This window comes from Filicampus tigris, chromosome 1 (assembly GCF_054856515.1).
Source record: "Filicampus tigris isolate MCC_2025a chromosome 1, RoL_Ftig_1.0, whole genome shotgun sequence".
In the NCBI taxonomy this organism is placed as follows: Eukaryota; Metazoa; Chordata; class Actinopteri; order Syngnathiformes; family Syngnathidae; genus Filicampus; species Filicampus tigris.
This window is the reverse complement of record NC_141217.1, coordinates 37,137,864-37,159,159: the sequence shown is the minus strand read 5'-3', so window position 1 is coordinate 37,159,159 and position 21,296 is coordinate 37,137,864. Positions and strand designations below refer to the sequence as shown.

The 21,296-nt window shown below is 44.9% G+C and overlaps 2 protein-coding genes across 2 annotated transcripts in view; both read left to right on the top strand.

Annotated features, from left to right (window-relative positions):
- The window catches only part of LOC147153932 (segment polarity protein dishevelled homolog DVL-1-like), a 31,399-nt gene extending 16,887 nt beyond the window's left edge, over nt 1–14,512 (top strand). Inside the window, exons 6-16 of the mRNA XM_086037976.1 lie at nt 2,730–2,868; nt 4,037–4,130; nt 4,281–4,350; nt 5,182–5,321; nt 6,165–6,241; nt 6,729–6,796; nt 6,881–6,958; nt 7,068–7,202; nt 7,419–7,586; nt 7,657–7,872; nt 12,652–14,512. Of these exons, the coding sequence (XP_085894102.1) occupies nt 2,730–2,868; nt 4,037–4,130; nt 4,281–4,350; nt 5,182–5,321; nt 6,165–6,241; nt 6,729–6,796; nt 6,881–6,958; nt 7,068–7,202; nt 7,419–7,586; nt 7,657–7,872; nt 12,652–13,100 (1,634 nt within the window). The 3' untranslated portion in view covers nt 13,101–14,512. The remainder of the gene's footprint in view (nt 1–2,729; nt 2,869–4,036; nt 4,131–4,280; nt 4,351–5,181; nt 5,322–6,164; nt 6,242–6,728; nt 6,797–6,880; nt 6,959–7,067; nt 7,203–7,418; nt 7,587–7,656; nt 7,873–12,651) is intronic.
- A 2,890-nt stretch (nt 14,513–17,402) lies between these two features.
- LOC147153931 (tumor necrosis factor receptor superfamily member 16-like) lies at nt 17,403–21,031 on the top strand. Its single transcript, XM_086037989.1, has 7 exons — nt 17,403–17,640; nt 18,472–18,591; nt 18,673–18,810; nt 18,889–18,961; nt 19,042–19,136; nt 19,220–19,381; nt 19,899–21,031. Exons 1-7 carry the CDS (start codon nt 17,457–17,459, stop codon nt 20,012–20,014), a joined length of 888 nt encoding a protein of 295 aa, XP_085894115.1. The 5' UTR covers nt 17,403–17,456; the 3' UTR covers nt 20,015–21,031.
- The last annotated feature ends 265 nt before the right edge of the window (nt 21,032–21,296 follow it).

Sequence of the window (21,296 nt, the reverse complement as noted above, 5' to 3'; positions counted from 1 at the left end):
AAAAAGCAGAATCGGTACACAAGACAGCAATTATAGAAAAGGAGATGGTTCGTGTTCAGTCATATTTTCCCCAAATTTGCCAATACTTCATGAATTGTGCCAGGCGATGTAAATTGAAATGAGCACAGCCTGTTGGCACGGCAATCATTGGATACTATTATTATAAGCCTGTGTACCATTTTTAAACATGTATTTTTTCACTCTCTGTTGTTTGCTTGTTTTTACCTTTTTAAATGATTTCTTTCCTGCAGACTTTCCCTCACTTAATTGTGTTTTCTGGCACACAAATATATATATATATACACACACACAGACACACACACACACACACACACACACACACAGAGGCATGGTTTTCTGCTAATTAAATGGGAGCAGCAGTGTTGCTGCTTGCTTCCTGGGTGGGTGCTGCAGCAGCCGTTGTGCTGCCCATAAATCAAGCACTCAAGTAAAGCCAATCAATGTCATGTGGCCGCCTTGGTTTCGCATCGGCTGACTGAGTGCAGCCGCAGTCCCGCGGTCCGCGTGTAAAGACGTAACAAAGGCCCAAAGAGAAGCCTCGCCGCCCGCAGCGTCAGCGGCAGGAATTCCCCGGTCACCTTATACTCCCGCTCCAAGTGATTCTGTCACCGAGTCCGTGCAGTTGCAGAGCGATGGCTTGAACCTGTGAAGCCCGAGAACGTATCGCGTCTGACTTTCCTGCCTGGGCCAGGGTGTTTGGAGAGGAACAATGACGTTGAGACTTTTGCAAGGCAGAACAGTTCTTGGACCCTGAGGTTCGCTGGAGTTTGGTGGAGGGATTTAATGTGCTCCAAGGCCAACAGGTGATCTGCTTTTCGGAGACCCAAGTCTGATGTTGTAATAGAGCATTAGAATGTGGAGTCATGCGTTGAGTTAGCTTGCGTTAACATATTGAGGCATTAGCACAGAAACAGCTGGTGTCCAAAATGGAGGAAAAAAAGGCGAAGAAAGGGGGAGGTTGTTTTCACCTGAGGCGGGTGAGGGCAGCGCCTCATCGTAAAGCTCGCCTTACCTTTCTGTGCTCTGGTTGGACGGAGGCAGATTAGCAGTCATCCTATAGTTGCGTGTGTGTGATGAGAGGCAGCAAGTAGGCAACACTTGGTCCTGACTGGGGGATTATCAGTGCATAGAATGAAGGCTCGCAAGCGGCTGTGGTGAGACACTTTTTTTTTTTTTTTTTCCCCTTCATAAAATGACAGTTCGACTGTTGAGTAGGGTTAGACCGATTATCGGCTCCGATATACTGTGTTTTGATGAATAGCTGCATCGACCTTTTTTAAAAAATCTGATGGCCGATAATAAACCAATTTAAAACTGTGTTAACTTCAAGGAAGTATTTGTTTAAATTTTCAGTTAACTTTACTGAGATTCTACTCACCCTGGGAACACTGCACTTTTGGTTTTGTTTGAAATCAAAACAATGATAAGTGAAATTTTAACATTTCTGTCATTTTGACATTTTGGAGGACTATATTTATTGTTTAGGTTTTCATTTAACTTTTGAAGACATTTTACAACACAGATGTTTATTGGCAAACATTTAGAATGATAAGAAAAAAAAAATCTACATTATGTAAATCCATCCATTATCTATACCGCTTATCCTCACAAGGGTCGCGGGCCTAACCCAGCTGAAAAATATATGCTGAAATACGTTTCAACAAAGTTAAGAATATATGAATTTTTTTTTTTTTGACGCCAGTATTTTCCTTTTTGCTGAAAATGAATATCAGCTCCAAATATCGGTTATCGGCCTCCTTGACTTCTACGGTAATAATCTGTATCGGACTTGAAAAAAACATATCGGTCTATCTCTACTGTTGAGCGTCACAACTTTTATGTCAATTAGTGCAAGTGGTCGGTAACATGTTTGGTTATTTTTCATCGTATTATGAGAAGTAAGTTCAGGGCACAGCTGTTTTGCGGAACGCTGTTACTTCCAATGGCCAACATTCGGCCGAGTGGGACTCGTTGACTTCTCTTGTGACTGCATGCGTTGTGCTGCTTCCTCTATTGTAGATGAAGTATGACTCCACACAAGGTAGAGCACTAGCACGCAGATAGACGGACGGACGGACGGACGGACGGGTGTCTGGAGGGGCAGCCAATCGGCGTGTGTGGCCGAGACGACGTCGGCTGAGGCTTCCCTTTTGTGACAGGCACCTTGTTGCGATGGGAACGACCTCATTGCTGCAATGTTTTGCTGGAGCTTGGCAGATGTGCTCTGCGCCTCGCCCTCTTGGCCTTAGCAGACGGCTGCAGCCAATACGCTGTTACCCGGAGGCGGCCCTTCCCCGCCGCCGGCAGTGTATGTATGCTGCGTGTGAGTTCGCGCGGTGTCATCTCTCTGCTTTCAGCTCCCACCGGCTCAAGTCATGTATCGAGTCCGTTGCACAATTTTCATTTACACTTAAGTGACACCTGGGCAATCTCAAGAGGCATTTTTCAAATCACCATCAGAAATTCTGCCTTTTCAAATAAGAGTCGCGTTTAATATTTTGACTGCCCTGCCGACTTGTGGGATTGGGCAGAATATTACATACGAGCTCTGTGTGGTGCAGTGCAGTTTTACCACCATTGCAATTGACAAGCACAATGATATTCATCGATGAAAATCTCTTGGGCAGTGTCAAAGGTCGGTCACAGCTGCAACTGTGATGGTGAACGTCATGTTGCGGCCACCCTCACTGCCTCTTACTTGTCTCCAGTCCCTCGCATCAACGGCCACTCTAAATCGGAGCGCACGGCGAGGGACTCGGCCATGGGTTACGACAGCCCCTCCGTCTTGAGCAGCGAGCTGGAGTCCAGCTCGTTTGTCGACAGCGAAGAAGACCAAGACGCAAGCAGGTAAGGTCACTGCAGTGGCTTATCCTTCATGCCTGAAATGATACGAGACCACCGTTTCAGTCGAGGGCCTTTCGGATCTGTCGGATCTATTTTGGAAGCTGTCTCGAAGCAACACGTGTCACTCGTCTGTCGTGGAGTAATGACTTCTTTTTGTTTTAACATTGATGTCAGACAGAGACATGCGGGGATCACACTGTGATAACAGTCTAATTCTGTCCAGCATATTGTGTAGTCCGGGAGTCGTCACTCTAAACTTGACCTTGACAGTTGAGAAAATTATTGAATAAAGTTCATTCTGTTTCTTATGTATGATTGAAATCATTGGTTCTTTTATCTCAGACAGGTTTCCCTGTAACCTGAAAATTAATCGACAATTTGCATGTCACTTGCTCGTTTATAAAAACAGTAAACAACCCAGTGGATACCGACTGCCAAGAGAAAATTTCGGAGTAATTGACACTCCCCTAAAAGTGATTAAAATTGAAGACGCTGTATTAATACTTTTAAAGCATAATTATACCACAAACGATGTTCACAGAACCCATTAACATCATTTAAAACATCTTCAAACTTCGCTGTGCCCTTAAATGCAGTACAGTGTTCTCTCACTTTTCGCGGGTGAAATACGTTCAAAGCCCCCCACCCACCCCCCAGAATAAGTCAATTTCCACAAACTAGAGGTTGACTTATTTTTTATTCTTTTAAATTGTATTTTTGGCGGGATTTACTTTTCTATCAAGTCATTACACTCCAGCCATTGCTGTCACAAGCTGGCTGTCATAGATGAGTTGAGCAATTTGTTCCACTGAGCTACTGTTCCACATTCCACTAGTATGTAAGGAGTGTTAGTTCTAGTTTGTCAAAAGAATCTTGAGCCAAAGTAGACATGGGCGCTGTCATCGAAAGAATTATAGTGGGAATCTAATTAATATATGCAAAATGTCCACATTGGCACTGTTCAGCCTATTCTTCATATTTCACACGTTCTAGAAACAATAATCGTAACAGCTCATTACAATAATTTAGATGAATCACCCTACATGAGAGTTGGTTGGAAGTACAGCTGTAACCCAATGTAAGGTCAAATCGGCAATTGTGTATATTCACTACGTTGCCATCATACAAGCTGATCTTTGAATTGAAATCGTGTTCTTATGTCTTCTTTTAGGCTCAGTAGCTCCACAGAACACAGCACCTCCTCACAGCTGATGCGCAGGCACAAGCTGCGCCGACGGAGGCACAAAGTGGCCAAAATAGACCGGGTGAGTGCCTTGAGGACAAATTGCTGCTGAAATTGGCTGCGACGGTGAGCGGGAGAGACAAATGAGCGGGCTGACTGCTATTGACTTGGGTGCCACCGGGAGTTCTTTGCCACATGGATCACGTCTTGTATCCTCCCTCTGCCTTTGCAGTCTTCATCCTTCAGCAGCATCACAGACTCCACCATGAGCCTCAACATCATCACTGTCACACTTAACATGGGTAAGGCTTTCATTGAATGCTCATATGTTCACATTAGGTAGATTAGATTTGCAAACACAATTCACAAGAAAATACTGAAAAGGCCAAATGAGTTTTAAAACAACATATTTGATAATCCTACATGGAATGCAGCCATTGATAAGTTACGCAGCAAAATGCACCCACTTTTAACCATCTCAGGGGGCGGCCATTTTGCCACTTGTGTCGACTGAAAATGACATCACAGCTGCTCAGGGCTCAGGTAACGACCAATCGCGACTCACCTGTTTTCTGAAGCTGAGCCGTGATTGGTCGTTATCTCACTCCTGAGCATCTGTGATGTCATTGTCAGGCGACAGAAGTGACAAAATGGCTGCCCCCTGAGATGGCTACAAACAGGTGCATTTTGCTGCTTAACGCCTATTCCATAAATGCAATATTAATCCGAATGCCGTGTTTCAACTAGTGGGCCTGCATAGAATATATTCACTGCCAAACATTTTCAGACCCTCTTTTACCCTAACGTTTGAAAAAAATTGAAAAAAATATGAATAAGGCTGGACTGTGAAAAGGCAAATAAATTTGTCAATGGCAGTGAATGAGTTAGGGGTGGGAAAGTTGATTATATTTAAAAAGGAAAACAATTGTTGATTCATTATATTGTCCTATTTTTATATTTCAATACAACCCTTCAGGTCCCTAGGATTAACCTGCAAATAATTGCAGAAAAAAGAAAAAGGAAGTAATTTCGCGCCTTGAGGTGTTCTTGTTTTTGCTTTGTTTTTTCTTCTTCTCCTTCAATGTCTCACCAATGATATTCGACTCTAACGTTCTCCTTTGTGTCCCCAACAGAGAAGTACAACTTTCTGGGCATCAGCATTGTGGGTCAGAGTAACGACCGCGGTGACGGCGGCATCTACATCGGCTCCATCATGAAGGGCGGCGCAGTGGCTGCTGACGGCAGGATTGAACCCGGAGACATGCTCCTGCAGGTACTATTAGGCATCCTGACAGGCTTACTTGAGCCGCGTGTAAAAATAGAGCACCGCTCTTGAAGAGATCTCTGTATTTCTTTTAATAGCGGCAATGCTTATTGCCTGTGGTGGCTTGTCAAATTTCTATTTTTGCCTCCTCCTCCTTTTGTGTGCTGTTTTTGCCTCGCTTGGATCTTTATTGCTCATTTTCAATACCTTTCAGTTGGAAATAGATGCCATACTGCGCACCTTCCGTCATTGGCCGCTAGAGGGCTGCTTTGAGTCAAGGAATAAGACGCTGAGAGATTTATAAAACTAAATAGTATGGAATTTAGCTGTTTTAGAAGTTATAATAAAAAGTATATACTGTATATGCAAAAAAAAATTAATAAGATTATGCTATACCTTTCTTCACAAAGTTGCATTTTTTTCTTGTCTAACTTAAAGAAATTGCTCCACTTGCATGTTTTTGTAGAAAGAATCAAATTTGATTTATACAAGGCGTCTGATTGGCCACTGACACATCTGAGGTCTCTTTTACTGAAGCCTCAGGATTGCCTTGCTATTAAAATGCAAACGCTAACCTTTTTGTTACTGCCTGCACAATACGCTGATTGATGACTGAAGCTTAGTTTTAATTGAGGTTGAGATGTGTCAATATGTTTATGGCTCATTTGAAGTTGTTGAGAGGTGAACTGCATGATGCCGAACGGGCTTTCCAGATGAAATATCATAACATGGAATAGTATGTGGAAGTAATAGACAAATTGTAGCTGAGCAGGTGTTTCTTGTCAAGTGTCCCGTGAGTTGGAATTGTTCTGCGAGTCGTCACTTAACAAACTCTGCCATTTATTTCTTCAGGTGAATGATGTCAACTTTGAGAACATGAGCAATGATGACGCTGTGAGGATTCTGAGAGAGATCGTTTCCAAACCTGGGTAAGAACTTTTTTTTTTTTTTCCAGTGCAAGTGACGTCCCTCTTTTTGGTCACAAATCTAACAAATGTGTTCAAATGCCAGGTCTTTAGGTTGGCGGAAAAAAATGACACCAAGATAAATAATTTCCAGTCTCCCAAGTGTGAATGCGGCTGTGTTGACGTAACCAATCATAGTCAAATTCATGTTCAGTGGGAGTCAGCACATACCTGCCACCAATTTTAGTGCCCCTGATTAACCCCAGATAAAGTTCAGCTGTTCTAGTAGGCTGAGTTGTACAGGTTATAGGTCACACCAATGGTGGGCAAAGTTTTGAAATTATTTTTTTTTACATCACGAAATACTGGCAAGTGATCAGGGCTTTTCATGGCCACCGCAAGTCGATTCCAAATTGTGCCCACTTAATTGTTGAGTTTGTGGCTGAATTGTAGAAATTAGCAAACAATCACGTTTCCTTGAATTATGGCTGAGCTGCTGTCTTCTTTTCAGTCCGATTAGTCTCACTGTTGCCAAATGTTGGGACCCCTCCCCTCGAAGCTACTTCACCATCCCTCGAGGTAGGCCACATCTTGGAATCGTTTCAAAGACTGTCGTTTTGTCAGAAGTGGAAAGCAAAGTTGCATTATTGTCACAATGCGCAGCTGAGCCAGTGAGACCCATTGACCCCGCCGCCTGGATTTCACACACCACTGCCCTGACAGGACCGTACCCCCACTATGGTAACCACCCACCACCGCCAGCGCCACCACCGCCTCGCTTCATGATGTAGAACTGATTTTTTTTTTTCTTTTTTTTTCTTTTATTTTATTTTTTTGGGGGTATTTGCAGAGTTTGACGATTTGCCTCTATCGACAAGCAAAACAGACATGGCAACCATCGTCAAGATTATGCAGTTGCCAGACTCTGGCCTGGAGATTCGGGACAGGATGTGGCTAAAGATCACCATCGCCAATGCGGTCATTGGTGAGGAAAATAACTCGACGCTGAACTTTCTTTTCTGAGCAGACCAGATGTTTAGATTAAGAGCAGCCAAGTGAACTATTAATCTGCACATTGATCTGCCTCACAGTCGAGAGGTTGTGGGTTCAACTTTCATAAACATGCTTTCTTAAGGTCTGAGGAGCCGAATTTGTCCATATGTGTGAATGGCTGTTTGTGTCTGCGCGCTCGCGCTGTCAGGCGCTGACGTGGTGGACTGGCTCTTCTCCCGAGTGGACGGCTTCAAAGACCGGCGGGATGCCAGGAAGTACGCCAGCAGTCTGCTCAAACACGGCTACCTGAGACACACCGTCAACAAGATCACCTTCTCGGAACAGTGCTACTACACCTTTGGGGACCTTTGCCAAAGTAAAGTCTCTCCAAAATGACGGCGTAAGGCGATTCCACGTAATGGTCGGCTTGTTGTTTGTTCACTCAGACATGGCGTCGCTCAACTTGAACGAGGGCTCCAGCGGCGGCGGCTCTGAGCAGGACGCTTTGGCACCGCTGCCCCCCGCCGCCAACCCCTGGCCCATGGGGGGGCAGCCTTTCCCCTACCCTCCCTTCCCCTCGGCGCCACCCTGCTTCCCGCCCGGATACTCGGACCCGTGCCACAGTTTCCACAGCGGGAGCGCAGGCAGCCAGCACAGTGAGGGTGAGTACTGGCAAGTAGGAGCAAGATGACTTGGCCGTGAGCAAAAAGCAGCGTGCCAAGTGACGTCATCCTCAATCGAGAAATGGTAAATGGACTGTAAAACTCTCTGCTCTCTGGCTGTCACAATCGGTTTTGACAGGTGCCGACACATTTCCTAAACCTTTCTATAACTGTCAAAGGAGAATGATGCACTCAACTTCAGTAACTATTTAGTTACGACGCTACAGTTATCTTACTTGTTGCTATTTATTTGTGTGACAAAGACCTGCCACATGTAGTGGAAAACGTGAGTAATTGACACTTCCCCCACTTATAGTTCAAGCCGTAAATATATCACAAATCCAGTTTAACTCATTGGCTGATAGCCATTTTCAAAGCAGACTTCCCCATATTGCCAGCTGTGCATATTATTCCGGCTGATCTATCAAGGCCCGCAGAAAGAAAAAAAAAAAAAAGTTTTCTACCTTAAGTAATGAGCAGTAGAACATGGGTTGGTTGCTCAAAAATACCAGTTCCTGACCAAAAAACTGAGAAAACAAGGTTTTTGTAGAAAGAAGTATCAAGTGAAATAGCGTCTTTGATGCTGATTTTCTTTTGTGACACCTCAAACTTCGAAAACCACAAAAACAAGCTCAAGAAAAGTCTTGAAAGGATATTCTAATCACTTACAGAAACAGCGTAGCTAAGGAACGGCGCTGACTCACCGCATAGCTCGAGTTGAATCTCGGCGGCTTTTGTACATGGCATTTGTCATTCACTCCACAAACCGTCATCTTTTCTCACAATTGCATCACACCCATTCTACTATCTACCGCGACACGTTCTCTGTTCATACCATACATGCACTGTACAAACTCAATTGGAGTGCGCGGTGCTTGAAAACCTGACCGACTTTTCTCTCCCCCGTGACAAGCCAAGATTCACCGCCTAATCTTTGTCTTCTACTCAGAGGTTCATCTGATCTCAAATTCAAAGCGACTGGATCTGTCCAGTGTTTTTCAAACCTGAATTTCACAGACACGCCGAGCGAGACTCTTTTCCACACCCAAGCCATTGAAAAAACGGACTTGGCACATGGAATTGTCGTCAGTTGGATTCCCAATAGACTAATAGAAACATCCTGGCTTACTTTCACTGGGCTCCCTCGCCGTACCGTTTTCCAAGGTCAAACCTGGGTTGTGTTTTGCCCGTCGATGCCTTAAATCCATCCTTGTTGACCGGGACCAGCTGCTAGCTTGGTGTGAAGGCGCTGTCCTCGGGGCTAACCTCGTTGGGTGGGTGCCATGGCATGGCCTGCAGCGTAGTCACGACAGAGGCGCTGGTCCGCCGCCGAGATGGGCTTTCTGGATGGTACGGCTTAACACTTTGATTTCCTGCTCACGGGCTGGCTCGTTCACATTGACATTTGCTGTGGCACATGAGCACAAACAAGGGCAAGTTCTTGTCAATATGGCGTGACGAGCTTTGGCTACTAACCCTCAGCACAAAGAACCTCGATCCCGCCGTCACACATAAACATCAGAGCGTAGCTTTGTCGCTTGTTTTCATTTCGAACATCTTTAATCCATCTTTCAGTTTCTATTGCGCATTTGTCACGTGTGTGCATGAGCCATTCCTGGATGCGTGTTATGGGCCTGTTTGATGGCGTGAGTGTATAATCGACATTAGCTACTGGGGAAGAGGTGTGTAATTGTGTTGTTCCCCTCTGTTTCTGCTGGGCAACCATAGACTGAAGGAGGAGGTAGTCCCAGGACACCGGGGGAACCGGTAAGCCTGCAACACCCCCTCAAATTTGCACCATCCAACCCCTCGCCGCCGCTTTCTGCTTCCTCCAGCCTTGCTCTCTTCTTTTCTTCTTGCTCGTCACCCCGCCTGCCCGCCCGTAGTGTTAAAGTCCCTGTAAAGTGAAAATACACGTCTTCTAAATTTCAGACGCCAAAGAGAAGAGTGTTGTTAACAACCCCGCCTAATTTCATTCAATCATTAAAAACAATCATTGAATCATTAAAAACATAGTACGTATATAAAGTAGGACTTTAAAACTTGTGACGAATCAAGCTTTTGCCTCGGCACTTTGAAAAACAATGTTTATTTGTTTAGTCATTTTCGTATGCCTACACATGCCTGAATGTTTAAGTCGTGAAAATACCAGCGACACGAAATGCTAGCCACCAGCTAGCTCGCCAGCTATCCGTCTGCTGGGCCTCCTCCGGACCAGCGCATGGACAACAGGCTCATCCGCTGCATCACCTCCTCGCTTGCGAGTTTCAATAACAACATTGAGCTGTTGTTCAGAGAGGAACTCAACCCAAACACATTTTTTTCAAGAATATGTTCCCAGCAGGCCCACTAGTTGAAACACGGCATTCCGATTAATATTCCGTCTGTGCAATATGAGTTAAGCAGCAAAATCCGTTTTTAGCCATCTCAGGGGCCAGCCATTTTGTCACTTGTCGACTGAAGATGACATCACAGATGCTCAGGGCTCAGGTAACGACCAATCACGGCTGACCTTTTTTCTGAAGCTGAGCATTTGCTCAGGGCTCAGATAACGACCAATCAGGGCTCAGCTTCATAAAACAGGTCAGGCGTGATTGGTCGTTACCTGGGCCCTGAGCATCTGTGATGTCATTTTCGATTGACAGAAGTGACAAAATGGCTGCCCCCAGAGATGGCTAAAAACGGGTGGAGTAGCTCTTATTCCACAAACACAATATTTATCAGATGCCCCTTTAAATTGGGGCATCCGGACAAGATGCATTTTCATGGCTTAAGCATAGCTAGCTAGCTAACTGCATGCTGTAATGGTAGAAATGGGCCAAATATTAGTAACTCCCAATCGCACCGGCTAAGCGCTGATGCGCACAAAGGCACTGGCTTCTTTTAGAATGGGAAGGGGCCACTCAAAAGGGACACCAAGTGCCAATTTTAGTCATGGCCCAAAAAAATCAGGAAAAACAAAAATGGTGAAAAAGAGTTTAACACTGTATCACCACAATTCAATCCTACACAGTTCTTCAGTCCATTTTCAGCAATTATCTTCATGTATTTAGAGAGCAACCCCTGGTTTCACTTGACAGGGTCTTTAAGCACATCTCTCGTGTGGTCCTGTGTGTCGTGCGTCATCCCTCTCTGCACCTTTGGGCATGTGTTCATCCTGTGCTGGGGCGTACTTGGACTTGGTGGTTGATGCAGGACGGCCAGTGTGAGGCCAGTACTGTCTTGTCTTAGTGCAGGCAACTTTTATAGCCAGCACTGTTGGGCTCATTGGGCAAGTGTGCAATGTGGGAGTGTGCTACACCTCTGGCGACCACATGACACATACAAATATTTCCCAACAGCGAATTGGTCGTGTGGTATAATGGGCTGATATGAATACTTGTGACAGGGAGGTATTTCAAATGGGTTCTCTTCAGTAATTAAAAGGTTTTTATTGACCTTTGTCTGTGGCATGTAGTAATACATGTTTCAAAAAGTCCATCGATGTTACGTCCTTGCATGTTCTGACTTTGTAGGTTGTTAATGCTTTCTTTTACGCCGCTGGACGTTTTTGTTGACTTCAATGTTGACTGAAAGGAAATAAGGGAATGAGCACTGTCGCCATCGTCTGGTTGTAGCGGGTAACGCACCATCCACCATGACTTGAAATTCAACACGGATGAAGGAGATCCGCTCGAGAGGTTTCGTAAATGCGTGCCATAGGGCTGCTCGATTATCCCCCCCCCCAAAAAAAATTAATCACGATTATTTTGGTAATAGTTGAAATCACGATTATTCAAACGAACGTTTATTTTTTGTTTCAAAACACGAAAATGTTTAAATGTAAAAAAATATGCAAAGGCAAATAAATGTCTTTGAAACACTTTAATTATGTAAGTTACTTTTGTACCAAACAAAATTGATAAAATTAGTTTTTACAATTTTTTTTTAAAGTTGCAAATGTATAGATTCAAATATGATTCCCCTGTGAAATGCGTTTGATATAAATGCATATTAATCATTGTTTTTTACGATTATGCCAATTTTGTAATCGTGGCGTGTAATAATCATAATTATATGAATTTTGATGAATTGCACAGCCCTCGCGTGCCATCAGATTTCAGAATCAGCTATGAGTGCACTTGCTAAAAAACAGAATGTATTGTTCCTATAAATGTAGTGAGTAAAAGTCAGTACAGTATAAAAATCAAATTGATGTCTTTGCAAGATAAAAAGGTCTCTCTAATTTAGTTGAAACTTTAACAGGGTGCATATTTCAATATGCTCATGATGACGTTTCTTAAATGACTGGCTGTGAGAAATGGTTCTATGGTGCCGTTTGTTGCACCCTTTGCTCTTCAGTTCCTGAATGTGTTTCCTTGCCCGCTAAAAGAGAGTTTTGCAACCATCGTGCCTCGTCACGTCCTTGTGAGTTTGACTTGTGCTGTGGGAAATGATCCAGTTTCACTTAATTGGTCTGAAAACGATTGATTTCATTACGAGAACTCATGTATCTTCAGTCATCTGTCGATGCCAGCTTTGTATGGTGACAGGAAGAACATTCGAACGCTTTTCCACTGACGGCAGATAAAGCAGAATAATGGCTTTGTGTTCAATTAAACAGGCCCAGATTTCACTCAAATTACAAAGGAGGTCATCATTATTTCGTTTCGCAATCCATACTTATTGCGACATTCGTGTTTAGTGGTGTGCCCTGAGGTTTCTCTCATTGTAAGATTTGGCTCATGCGTGACCTCGCCGTTCTTCTGCTGACGTAGGGCGACTGTGTCTTGTGGACAGGAAGCCGTAGCAGTGGATCCAGCGCGGGCAAGGACAAGGCCCACAAGTCGACATGCAGCGAGTCGGAGGCCGGCGCGCGTGGAGGGAGGCGCGGCGGTGGGTGCGCCAGCCAAATGAGCCATCGCAGCCACGCCCGATCCAGTCGCAGCCAGTCGCACGGGAGCCAGCCCGCCTCCTTCGCCTACGGCCACGCGCCCCACTCCCAGCCGGGGCCGGGCTCCTGCGCCCGCAGCGAGCCCGGCCACGCTTCCTCCTACGGCCCCCCTGGCTTGCCGCCGCCGTATTGTCTGGCCCGCCTGGCCCCCAAGGCTTGCGTTAGCAGCAGCACGCCACCGGGGGCGCCTCCCGGCAGAGAGCTCGCCGCCTTTCCTCCCGAGCTCACCGCCAGCCGCCAATCGTTCCAGCACGCTATGGGCAATCCCTGCGAGTTTTTTGTTGACATCATGTGACGGCACAGTGCTTTGACAACAAAAATGATGTTGCTACTGCCGCCGCCTCTCCCCTTTTTGAGCGGAGCCCTCGACTGGCTCTCGTCCGACCCGCTGTCGCCAATGGACCGTGGGCAGTTGTGTGGCTCAAGTGTACAGTTTGTGAAGTGCTGTTCGATGTGGTGATATTTTTTATTTTTTATTTTTTTGAAAGCGGCCAAAGCGAGCCTTCCCTCATTCCTTCTTGCATGTTCTCCCCTGCAAGACCTGGATCTCAATCCCCAGACCGCCAACAACGTGGCCGCCGACTTCTTTTGACTGTGTCCCATGCTGTAGCAGTACCACAGTTGTTTTTTGTTCCCCCCCCCACCCCCCACCAAGCGCTTCCCTGCGAACGGCTCACACGCTACCTCTGATCATCTTGCGATCAGCGGGCATCTTGGTCTTGGTTGTATTGTTACGAGGCGGCCCGGTGCATGACTTTGAAGCGCTTGAAGAAGACATTTGGTTTATTTGGGCCGAGGGCTCACCCCTAGCCAATGTCGAAAAGGAACAATGTGTACACTGGAGGATGTTTGTGTTGTTATTTATGTGATTGCGTCGCATCGATGGCGCCATCCGTCCGTCATCCACTGTGGCCGACTGACAATCACACATCAGCCGTCTGTCAATCAGTGGCCAGTTTCCACAGTGGTTGCTGTGCTTTGTCCAATGTATCGTCGTCAGCGTCGGATGCTTGGAAGTTGACCGTCGCTTTGGTTTCGAGTGACGTGAAAATCGGATTGCAAACAGTGGAAATTGTCAACGCCAGACGGTCTTCAATTGTGTCGCCGCTCGGGGCTGGGTGCTGTGAGCACCTGTTGTGGATTGGCCTCCCCTGACAACACCTTTCCGGAATGTCAATTTCCGTGACGCCACTTTCTACGTTTTGTAATCTGGCAAGTAGGCTACTGGTTTGAAATAATCAAAGAAGACTATTTTTACATTTGTGTTTTACACCTTAGCAGCACTTGTCACCGCCTGTCGTATGATCTCTGACTCACAATCTGCATCTATTAGTCATTGATTGCGTGCTGTACTTGGCGATGCAGTCGGGAGCCAGCTGCTTTGCTTGTGACCTTTCGCTCGCATCACACAGCCCGAGTTTGTCGAAGAAAGCCAGCGTAATGAAGCCAGACACCTCGTGTTTAAACGTCATCGGGCACTTCCCGTCCTTTGACTACAGGTTCAGCCTAGGCCTGAATATTCAGACTAAAAAAAAACAAAAAAAAAAAACAAGTTTGATGAGCACTTTTCCAAGGTGTCCCTCCCACCCGCTGGTATCAAACACTGTTTGCAATCAGAGCTTTCTCTTGAATCGTCTTTCTTTACAAACAAAAAGTTAATTGTACATAGAAATTTATTATATATGATTAAAAATCTCTATGTTGGAACTTCTGGCTGAATCTGTCACTCCTCATCAAGTGCAAACACTGGTCCTCACTGAGAAAAGTAGCAGACAGACAAACCTGCAGTCACGTGTGGGTGGTTATCAAAATACTCTAATCATGTTAATCCCCCAAGTCAAAGACCTGACGCACCATCTAAAGGTGTCATTCGTGTCACAACTTGAGCGGACACGCGTGGGACTTGAGAGCCTCGTTGCGACATGTACTTTCCCAGTGGGTGGATTTCCTTAACATGCTCAGGTTTTTACAATATACATTAGACACGACCCCTTGTTTCTCATAAATGAAAGGACCAAAATAGTTGCGCGTGCCGCGTTCCCCCACAGGAAGGATGTGAGCTCAGAGGCCTCCAATGACACCTCCACGTGACGCAGGCAAGCGGACCCCGCAGGACCTCATTGCTTAAGGTGGGGACTGGTACATGAGATGCAAATACAAACAGGATGATGTTATCTTTGCTTTGTGGCTAACTGTAGAGGAAGTTGAAGGTCAAGGGGGGGGCGGCGGGGGGGACTGTGGGCCAACTGGCATACTAGACACAGTAAGGATGCTCTCAAAGTCACCCAAGTGTCCAAAGTCCGAGACTGCAGTTGCTTTGAAACAGGAAGTCAGCTCCATGGATTGTTTAGAATGACCCTCACCCATGACCAAAGGTAAACAAACACCACGAGCACAAGTCACATCACGGGGGATTTTTTTTTATTTTTTTTTTTAACTTGACTCAGTCACCTCGAGGTAAACACATAACAATAGGCACAAGTGACTCATCTGATGACTAGTCACATTGTAAAATTATTCATTGTGATTTTTAATTGTGATGTTTTGGCAGGTGTAATCGAGGCAGGTTGGAACAGAAACTCAAGTGGAATTACAAGGCTGGCAAAAGAAGGAAAACACAAGGCTGAATCCAGGCTTGATTGCCATAAACCAAAGCAGAGTGGAAGGCTGAGTCATGTCGAGAAGTGAAGTGACACATCTCAGTGGGAAATTTTCAAGTCTCCCCACACCACAATGAATTGAATGGATGGATGGATGGATGGATGGATGGATGGATCATCTTTCAGCTGTTCATTTCATGGAGGGCCAAATTTCACTTTCAGTTTTCATTTTGATCATTACAGCACTTTAAAGCAGTTTTCAGAATTACAGTGACTGTGTCTAGTGGCCCAAAATCGAAATGATCTTTAAACCAGGAATTACTCTATTTTGAAAAGATCAGACGCAAGATGGCACAGGACACTGGATTCAAAGGTTCGGCTGTGTTGTTGTCAGCGTTCTGCTGGGCACACTTCTTAAATAAGTCAAGAACACGTTGGATTTCACAGTATTACAATTCAACTTGGTCAGCACTAGCAGCCTAAACTTTCAACTCATCTCCAAACTTATGGTCATGGATTTATTGTTGCAATGTGTTGTCCTCAACAACAGGTTGGATCGTTCCAGAATTGAAGTACATTTTACGTCCCACCCATCAAATTTGGAATAATTCACATAAAAAATACACAAAAACATGCTGTTTCTGAGTGAATTTACTTGTCCTGAGACCAAAAACCTAAGAGACAAGAATGCTTGAAAATAGTTTTTAAAATACCAAATAAATCTGGAGTGCCCCCTGAAATACAATTTTTCTCTTGTCCTACCCCACCAATGACCAAATTGAATCTCAAATAAAACAGTTAAAATTGAATTTCAATTTATTTGTCTTCTTTTTTTTGGGGGGGGGGTCATGGCTGTCTCTTGTAACTGTGGGAACATTTGTTTTAATAAACATAATATTTCTAATTATTAATATTCATGGAACATGTGTCTCACAACATGCACGCAACCCTATTATCATGATCTTTTTAGCACGGTAGAAGAAGAATGCACTGTGAATCACATGATATAGTACGCTGGGCTTGATATCATCAAGCAGTTTTCCGAAAGAATTGGTAGAGTAAACTTAATTAGTAAATCTCCCTTCTATTTTTCACATTTTTATTCATAGCCTTGATTGAATGTCTCGTGCAACCCTGTTATGCATATGAACACAATTAAGACAATTTTGTTATGTAAATATAAAGTACGTTTGTCCTCTTGGTCAGATGTAACAGCTAGCTAAACAGCTAGCTTCTACTCTTGAGGGAAAGCTAACATTCGTCCGGATTTGCAACCCTGTTACTGTGATTAGTGACAGGTTGCACTACATTAACTCAGTTTACTCAGACTTTAGAAATTATAAGGTTGGTAAGATTCTCACTTTTATTTCAAAATTCTGACTTTATTCTCAGAATTCTGACTTTAATGTCAGAATTCCGACTTTAAAGTCAGAATTTCGACTTTAAAGTGAGGATTCTGACTTTATTCTCAGAATTCTCACTTTAAAGTCGGAATTCTCACTTTAAGGAACAATTCTGACTTTAAAGTCATAATTCTGAGAATAGTCAGAATTCCGACTTTAAAGACAGAATTTTTTATCTCAGATTTTTTTTCTCTCAGAACTGACTTTAAAGTCAGAATTCTGAGATAAAAGTGAAAATCTTGCCAACCTATTACACCCCCCAACTGGCCCTAATCCTTTTACGCATAAAAGTACAATAGAATAGTGATTTTAAAACACAGAAAACTTGAATTTCACCTTGAGGGATTATGGTGAATTCAATTCAAATGATTTGAAAATGCATTTTTACGTTAAAAGCATTAAAAATGAAATGTAAAAAAATAACAACCCCCAAACCACCCATGGCAATTATGTTATTATGAATAGGGGGGGTCCTTGGGAAACGTTCTGTGGGAGTTCGTCGGCAACCAAATGACTGGACTGTACAGAAGTCCGTAAAAGTAAGTCCCGCCCCTGATAAGTGGGTAAAAAAAACAGAAGGACATGAATAACATGTTGAGCTTTCATAAGTTTTCTCAGCACACGAAAGCGCGCTCGCTGGTTTGCCGCATGGCTGTGCTCGTAGGCACCCTCGCCTCCCTCCCCTTTCCGCCGCTGCCACAGCTGCTGCTGCTGCTGCTGCTGCTCATTGGGGGCTCTCTGAGCAGCCTGGAGCACATAAGTCGAGGCTGCAGGAGATGGACGCTCGGGACACAATCGCCGTACGACGTTTGCTGTGAGGAATGTCACGCGGGTGAGTTGAAAGCTTTTCAGGAGCACATCATGATTCCCGTGGTCACTGATAGTGTAGTGGTACACATGCCTGAGTTGTGTGCGGACATTGTGGGACCGATTCCCGCTCAGTGATGGTGTCTGTGTGTGCACTTAAAAACAAATATGTTGTTTTGAAAATAAATGAGTATAAATTAAAGACATATATGAATCAAAATAAATAATAAACTCGCGCTTATGTGTACAATAAAACGTATCTTCTAACATTGACCGCCAAAAACAAACCACGAGCCACAATAGCAATTTGACTTTTGTTATCATCAGTCATCTGAGCTTAAATGAGACACTTGTTGACACACGGCTGTTGTGATTGGTTATTGATTTGGGAACTAACTGACTACAGGTTTCCACGTGGCGAGCCCTGGTTGGCAAACACTGCCCTACAGGCGCAAATGCGCTTTTTGCCATTCCAAACTTCATCCATCTTTTAGGCACACTTTCCTTCTTGCTCGACCTTATTACTCAACAATAAAAGTCAGTGTGGAAAAAGAATCGCTGTACAATCCTACCACATAGCGATAAAGTCACGATATTAAAAAAACTCCATCAAACTCAAGGCCAGGGGGCCAGATCCGGCCGCGACATCATTTTATGTGGCCCGCGAAGGCAGTGGATTTGACACGCCTGCGGTGGAGTGAAGAGTCGACTGTCCAACAAAAAAAGCCGATGGTGTCATGTGTAGTACCGAGAGTCTCCAATAGGAGCGCTATAATGTGTAGCGCTCCTATTGGAGACTCTCGGTACTACACATGACAGATGGCGGCCCGCAACTCAATGAATGGCTTTTGTGCAGGCAACCGGCTGGTCTCATACTGCGGCGCCGACCCTCAAAATCTTTGTACTCCGTGTGAGAGTGGAACCTACACATCGAATGCCAAAGCCTTGATGTGTTCCAGGTGCACCCAGTGTGAAGGTCAGTCTTTTTTTTCCGCAGTCTGCACAGTTTTGGAGCTTCCGGACGCCTTCAACAGAAAAAATGTGGCGGGCCTTGCAGGTGCACAAATTCTGGTGAAGGAATGTACAGCCACGAGCGACACGCAGTGCGGATGCAAAGAAGGACTGATGTGTGGCGACGAGCGCTGCTCCTTCTGTCGCAAGAAGTGCGGCAAAGGCGAGGAGCCCACTGCCAAACGTAAGCAGACCGCTGATCTCGCACAGCACGGTTACTGTTGACCACGATTGCCAAAGTCGGCTCTCTCCGCTTGGCCAGGTTCTTGCAGAACGTGCCCCAATGGAACCTTCAATGACCAACTGCATCACAAGTGTCAGCCCTGGAGCACCAAGTGAGATGCACTTCCTCATATCCACGGCGGCCCTCGTTTGTCGCTCAACTCACAACATGCTTGAAATCGATTTCTCCAAGGTGTCCCAACCCGTATGAAATGATTGCATCCAGGGGCGATGCCTTCACTGACAGCAAGTGCATCAATGTTTCACGCAGCAGTCTGAAGCGAGCCGGTATGATGTCACTTCTTTCCTGCGCGTCGCTCAACCGCAACGGACGCTCTTTGGTGTCATTCGCAGCCGCTCGTGTCTTTCAGAAAACCACAACGGCGACTTTTTTGCGTGGCCGCTGCTCTTGTCTGCGTTGCCCAGCGTGTGCCTGATGGCCTTGAGTATTGCTCTTATCGTGGCCGTGTTCTTGCGCAAGAGGAAAAAGAAGACAACATTCCAAATCACTCCAGTGGCGGACGAAAGCGCAGGTATCGTGCTGAACTGTATCAAGTTTGACGCAAAACCTAACAAAGTGATTCTGTGCCATCCGAGCTTCTATTTGACTGCCAGTGGGGAGTTTGCGCTTTTTACAAAATGTGGATGTCGCCTCACTTCACTTCATCCCTCAAGCCTTTGACCAAAGCCACGCCCCTCACCAACACTGTCCATAAGCCGACGTTAGCCACGGCTGCTACAATGCTAGCACGACTTTTTGTAACTACAACACCCAATATTAAAAAAAAAAAACACACACACCAAATGTTAATGCTAATTAATTGCAAACTCCCGCATTTTTGCAGTCATTTTTTTGAGGGGCGGGGGCAGAAGCCACATTTATTTCACACTGATTATTTTGATGGTTAAAAAAACTAGGAAAATCTTAAAATTAAAATGTATTAAAATTCTGACATTCAAATACAAACTCATATGGCAGAAAGATAGTATTCATCTATACAAATGCAATGCTCACGTGATGTTTGATTGACACCTCCTTACCTTCTTTAGATGATCCCAAGACATTAATAGCAACTGAATGCAGTTTCCACGAAGCCCAGGAAGAGCAGGGCAGCAGCTCGCAGTCTTTGGCCTCCAAAGATTCCCGGGACACACTTGTGGTGTGAATGAATGATAACATTTCTTACACTCAACGGAAGAAAAAACTAACTTTGTGTACAGTGTCCATCTTTGTTGTATGTGCTCCCTGCCTTCTATTGATCTGTGGGTGGAACATTTCATTCAGTCAGACTGACAGACGTACAGTATGTCCTGAGTCCCTGATGCCAAAACATGGAGGAGGAAGGAATCCTGGGGGAAGTCCAAAGACTCTCACACGTCTTCCTAATTACAAAGTTCAAATGATGGTAGCCTAGCCAGCAACAGACGAATGGCCTTGTTTGTGACATCCGCTCTGTTTGCAGAGCAATTCACTTATTAAGCCTTGGCACATTTAACGAACCTGATATGGAGGGATGCGGGAAGTTGAGCTTCTTCGTGCATGGGTACGCTTTGTTTCCTTTCAATGTGTATAATACAGTACGGCTTGTGTGTTTTAGTAATGTGGTAAGACTATTTTGTGCAAGATGCAAGTCGGGACTCGCTGGCTTTCACACAAATCCAACATTAAATGGGTTTGCCTGCAAGCTCATTGTGTAGATTTTTGTCTTGAGTTTGTCTGAGATCCTGAATAGATTAAGCAGGCTTTGTGGCTGGCTGGAGATTGCATTCAAGTGTTGGTAGATGCTTTAGATTTCTTGGAAACTCTGTGCTTAGTTTCACGCCTTCAGAAGAAATGTGACGTGCATGTCACACTGCTGAACGGGTCAAAGGACATACGAAACCCCAGGATGAGAGCATCCTGTACTTATTTTGTCTGCTGACATTTGAGTGGGCAGCCAGCTATTATATCACAGTGGGGGGACTTTTCTTTGAATTAACATATCTTTTCTCTGGCATGATGATGTATCTTTTCTAAGCAGAAATGGAACATTCACAAACGTCTGCGAGGGTCCAAGGCCAAAATCTGACACGTAGGCCGACTGTATGGTATTCAATCAATGTACCATTTGACATTTACAGAATTATCTTCTTTTACTTTGGTGTGGCAAGGGATTGAGAAAATAAAGATTTCCTTTAATTGAGCAGTCTTCCATTTTGCAGAATGTTTTTTATTTTTTAATGGTCTACCAATTAGGCCCTATTTTGGTAGACTGGTGCCCGTGCGCTCGGCGTAAAAACGGACATAACTTCATTTCCTTGCCAGCGCGATTCTAATCTAGTGGGTTTGGGGCCGTGTTGCGCAACTCTGGGCGTGCCAACGCACGAAGCAGCCTTGCCCCCGATGCACCTGATAATTTGGTGACAGAAAGTGGTGTAGGCTTGGCAGACAATTCGTTTGGTTCGGCT

What these genes read in the sequence shown, in the direction of transcription:
- LOC147153931 (XM_086037989.1), top strand. Translation starts at nt 17,457, where the DNA reads ATGGCTGTGCTCGTAGGCACCCTCGCCTCCCTCCCCTTTCCGCCGCTG. An exon ending in TGTCAGCCCTGGAGCACCAA is followed by an intron (nt 18,962 to 19,041) that starts GTGAGATGCACT and finishes GATTTCTCCAAG; the next exon opens with GTGTCCCAACCCGTATGAAA. An exon ending in CAGCAGTCTGAAGCGAGCCG is followed by an intron (nt 19,137 to 19,219) that starts GTATGATGTCAC and finishes CGTGTCTTTCAG; the next exon opens with AAAACCACAACGGCGACTTT.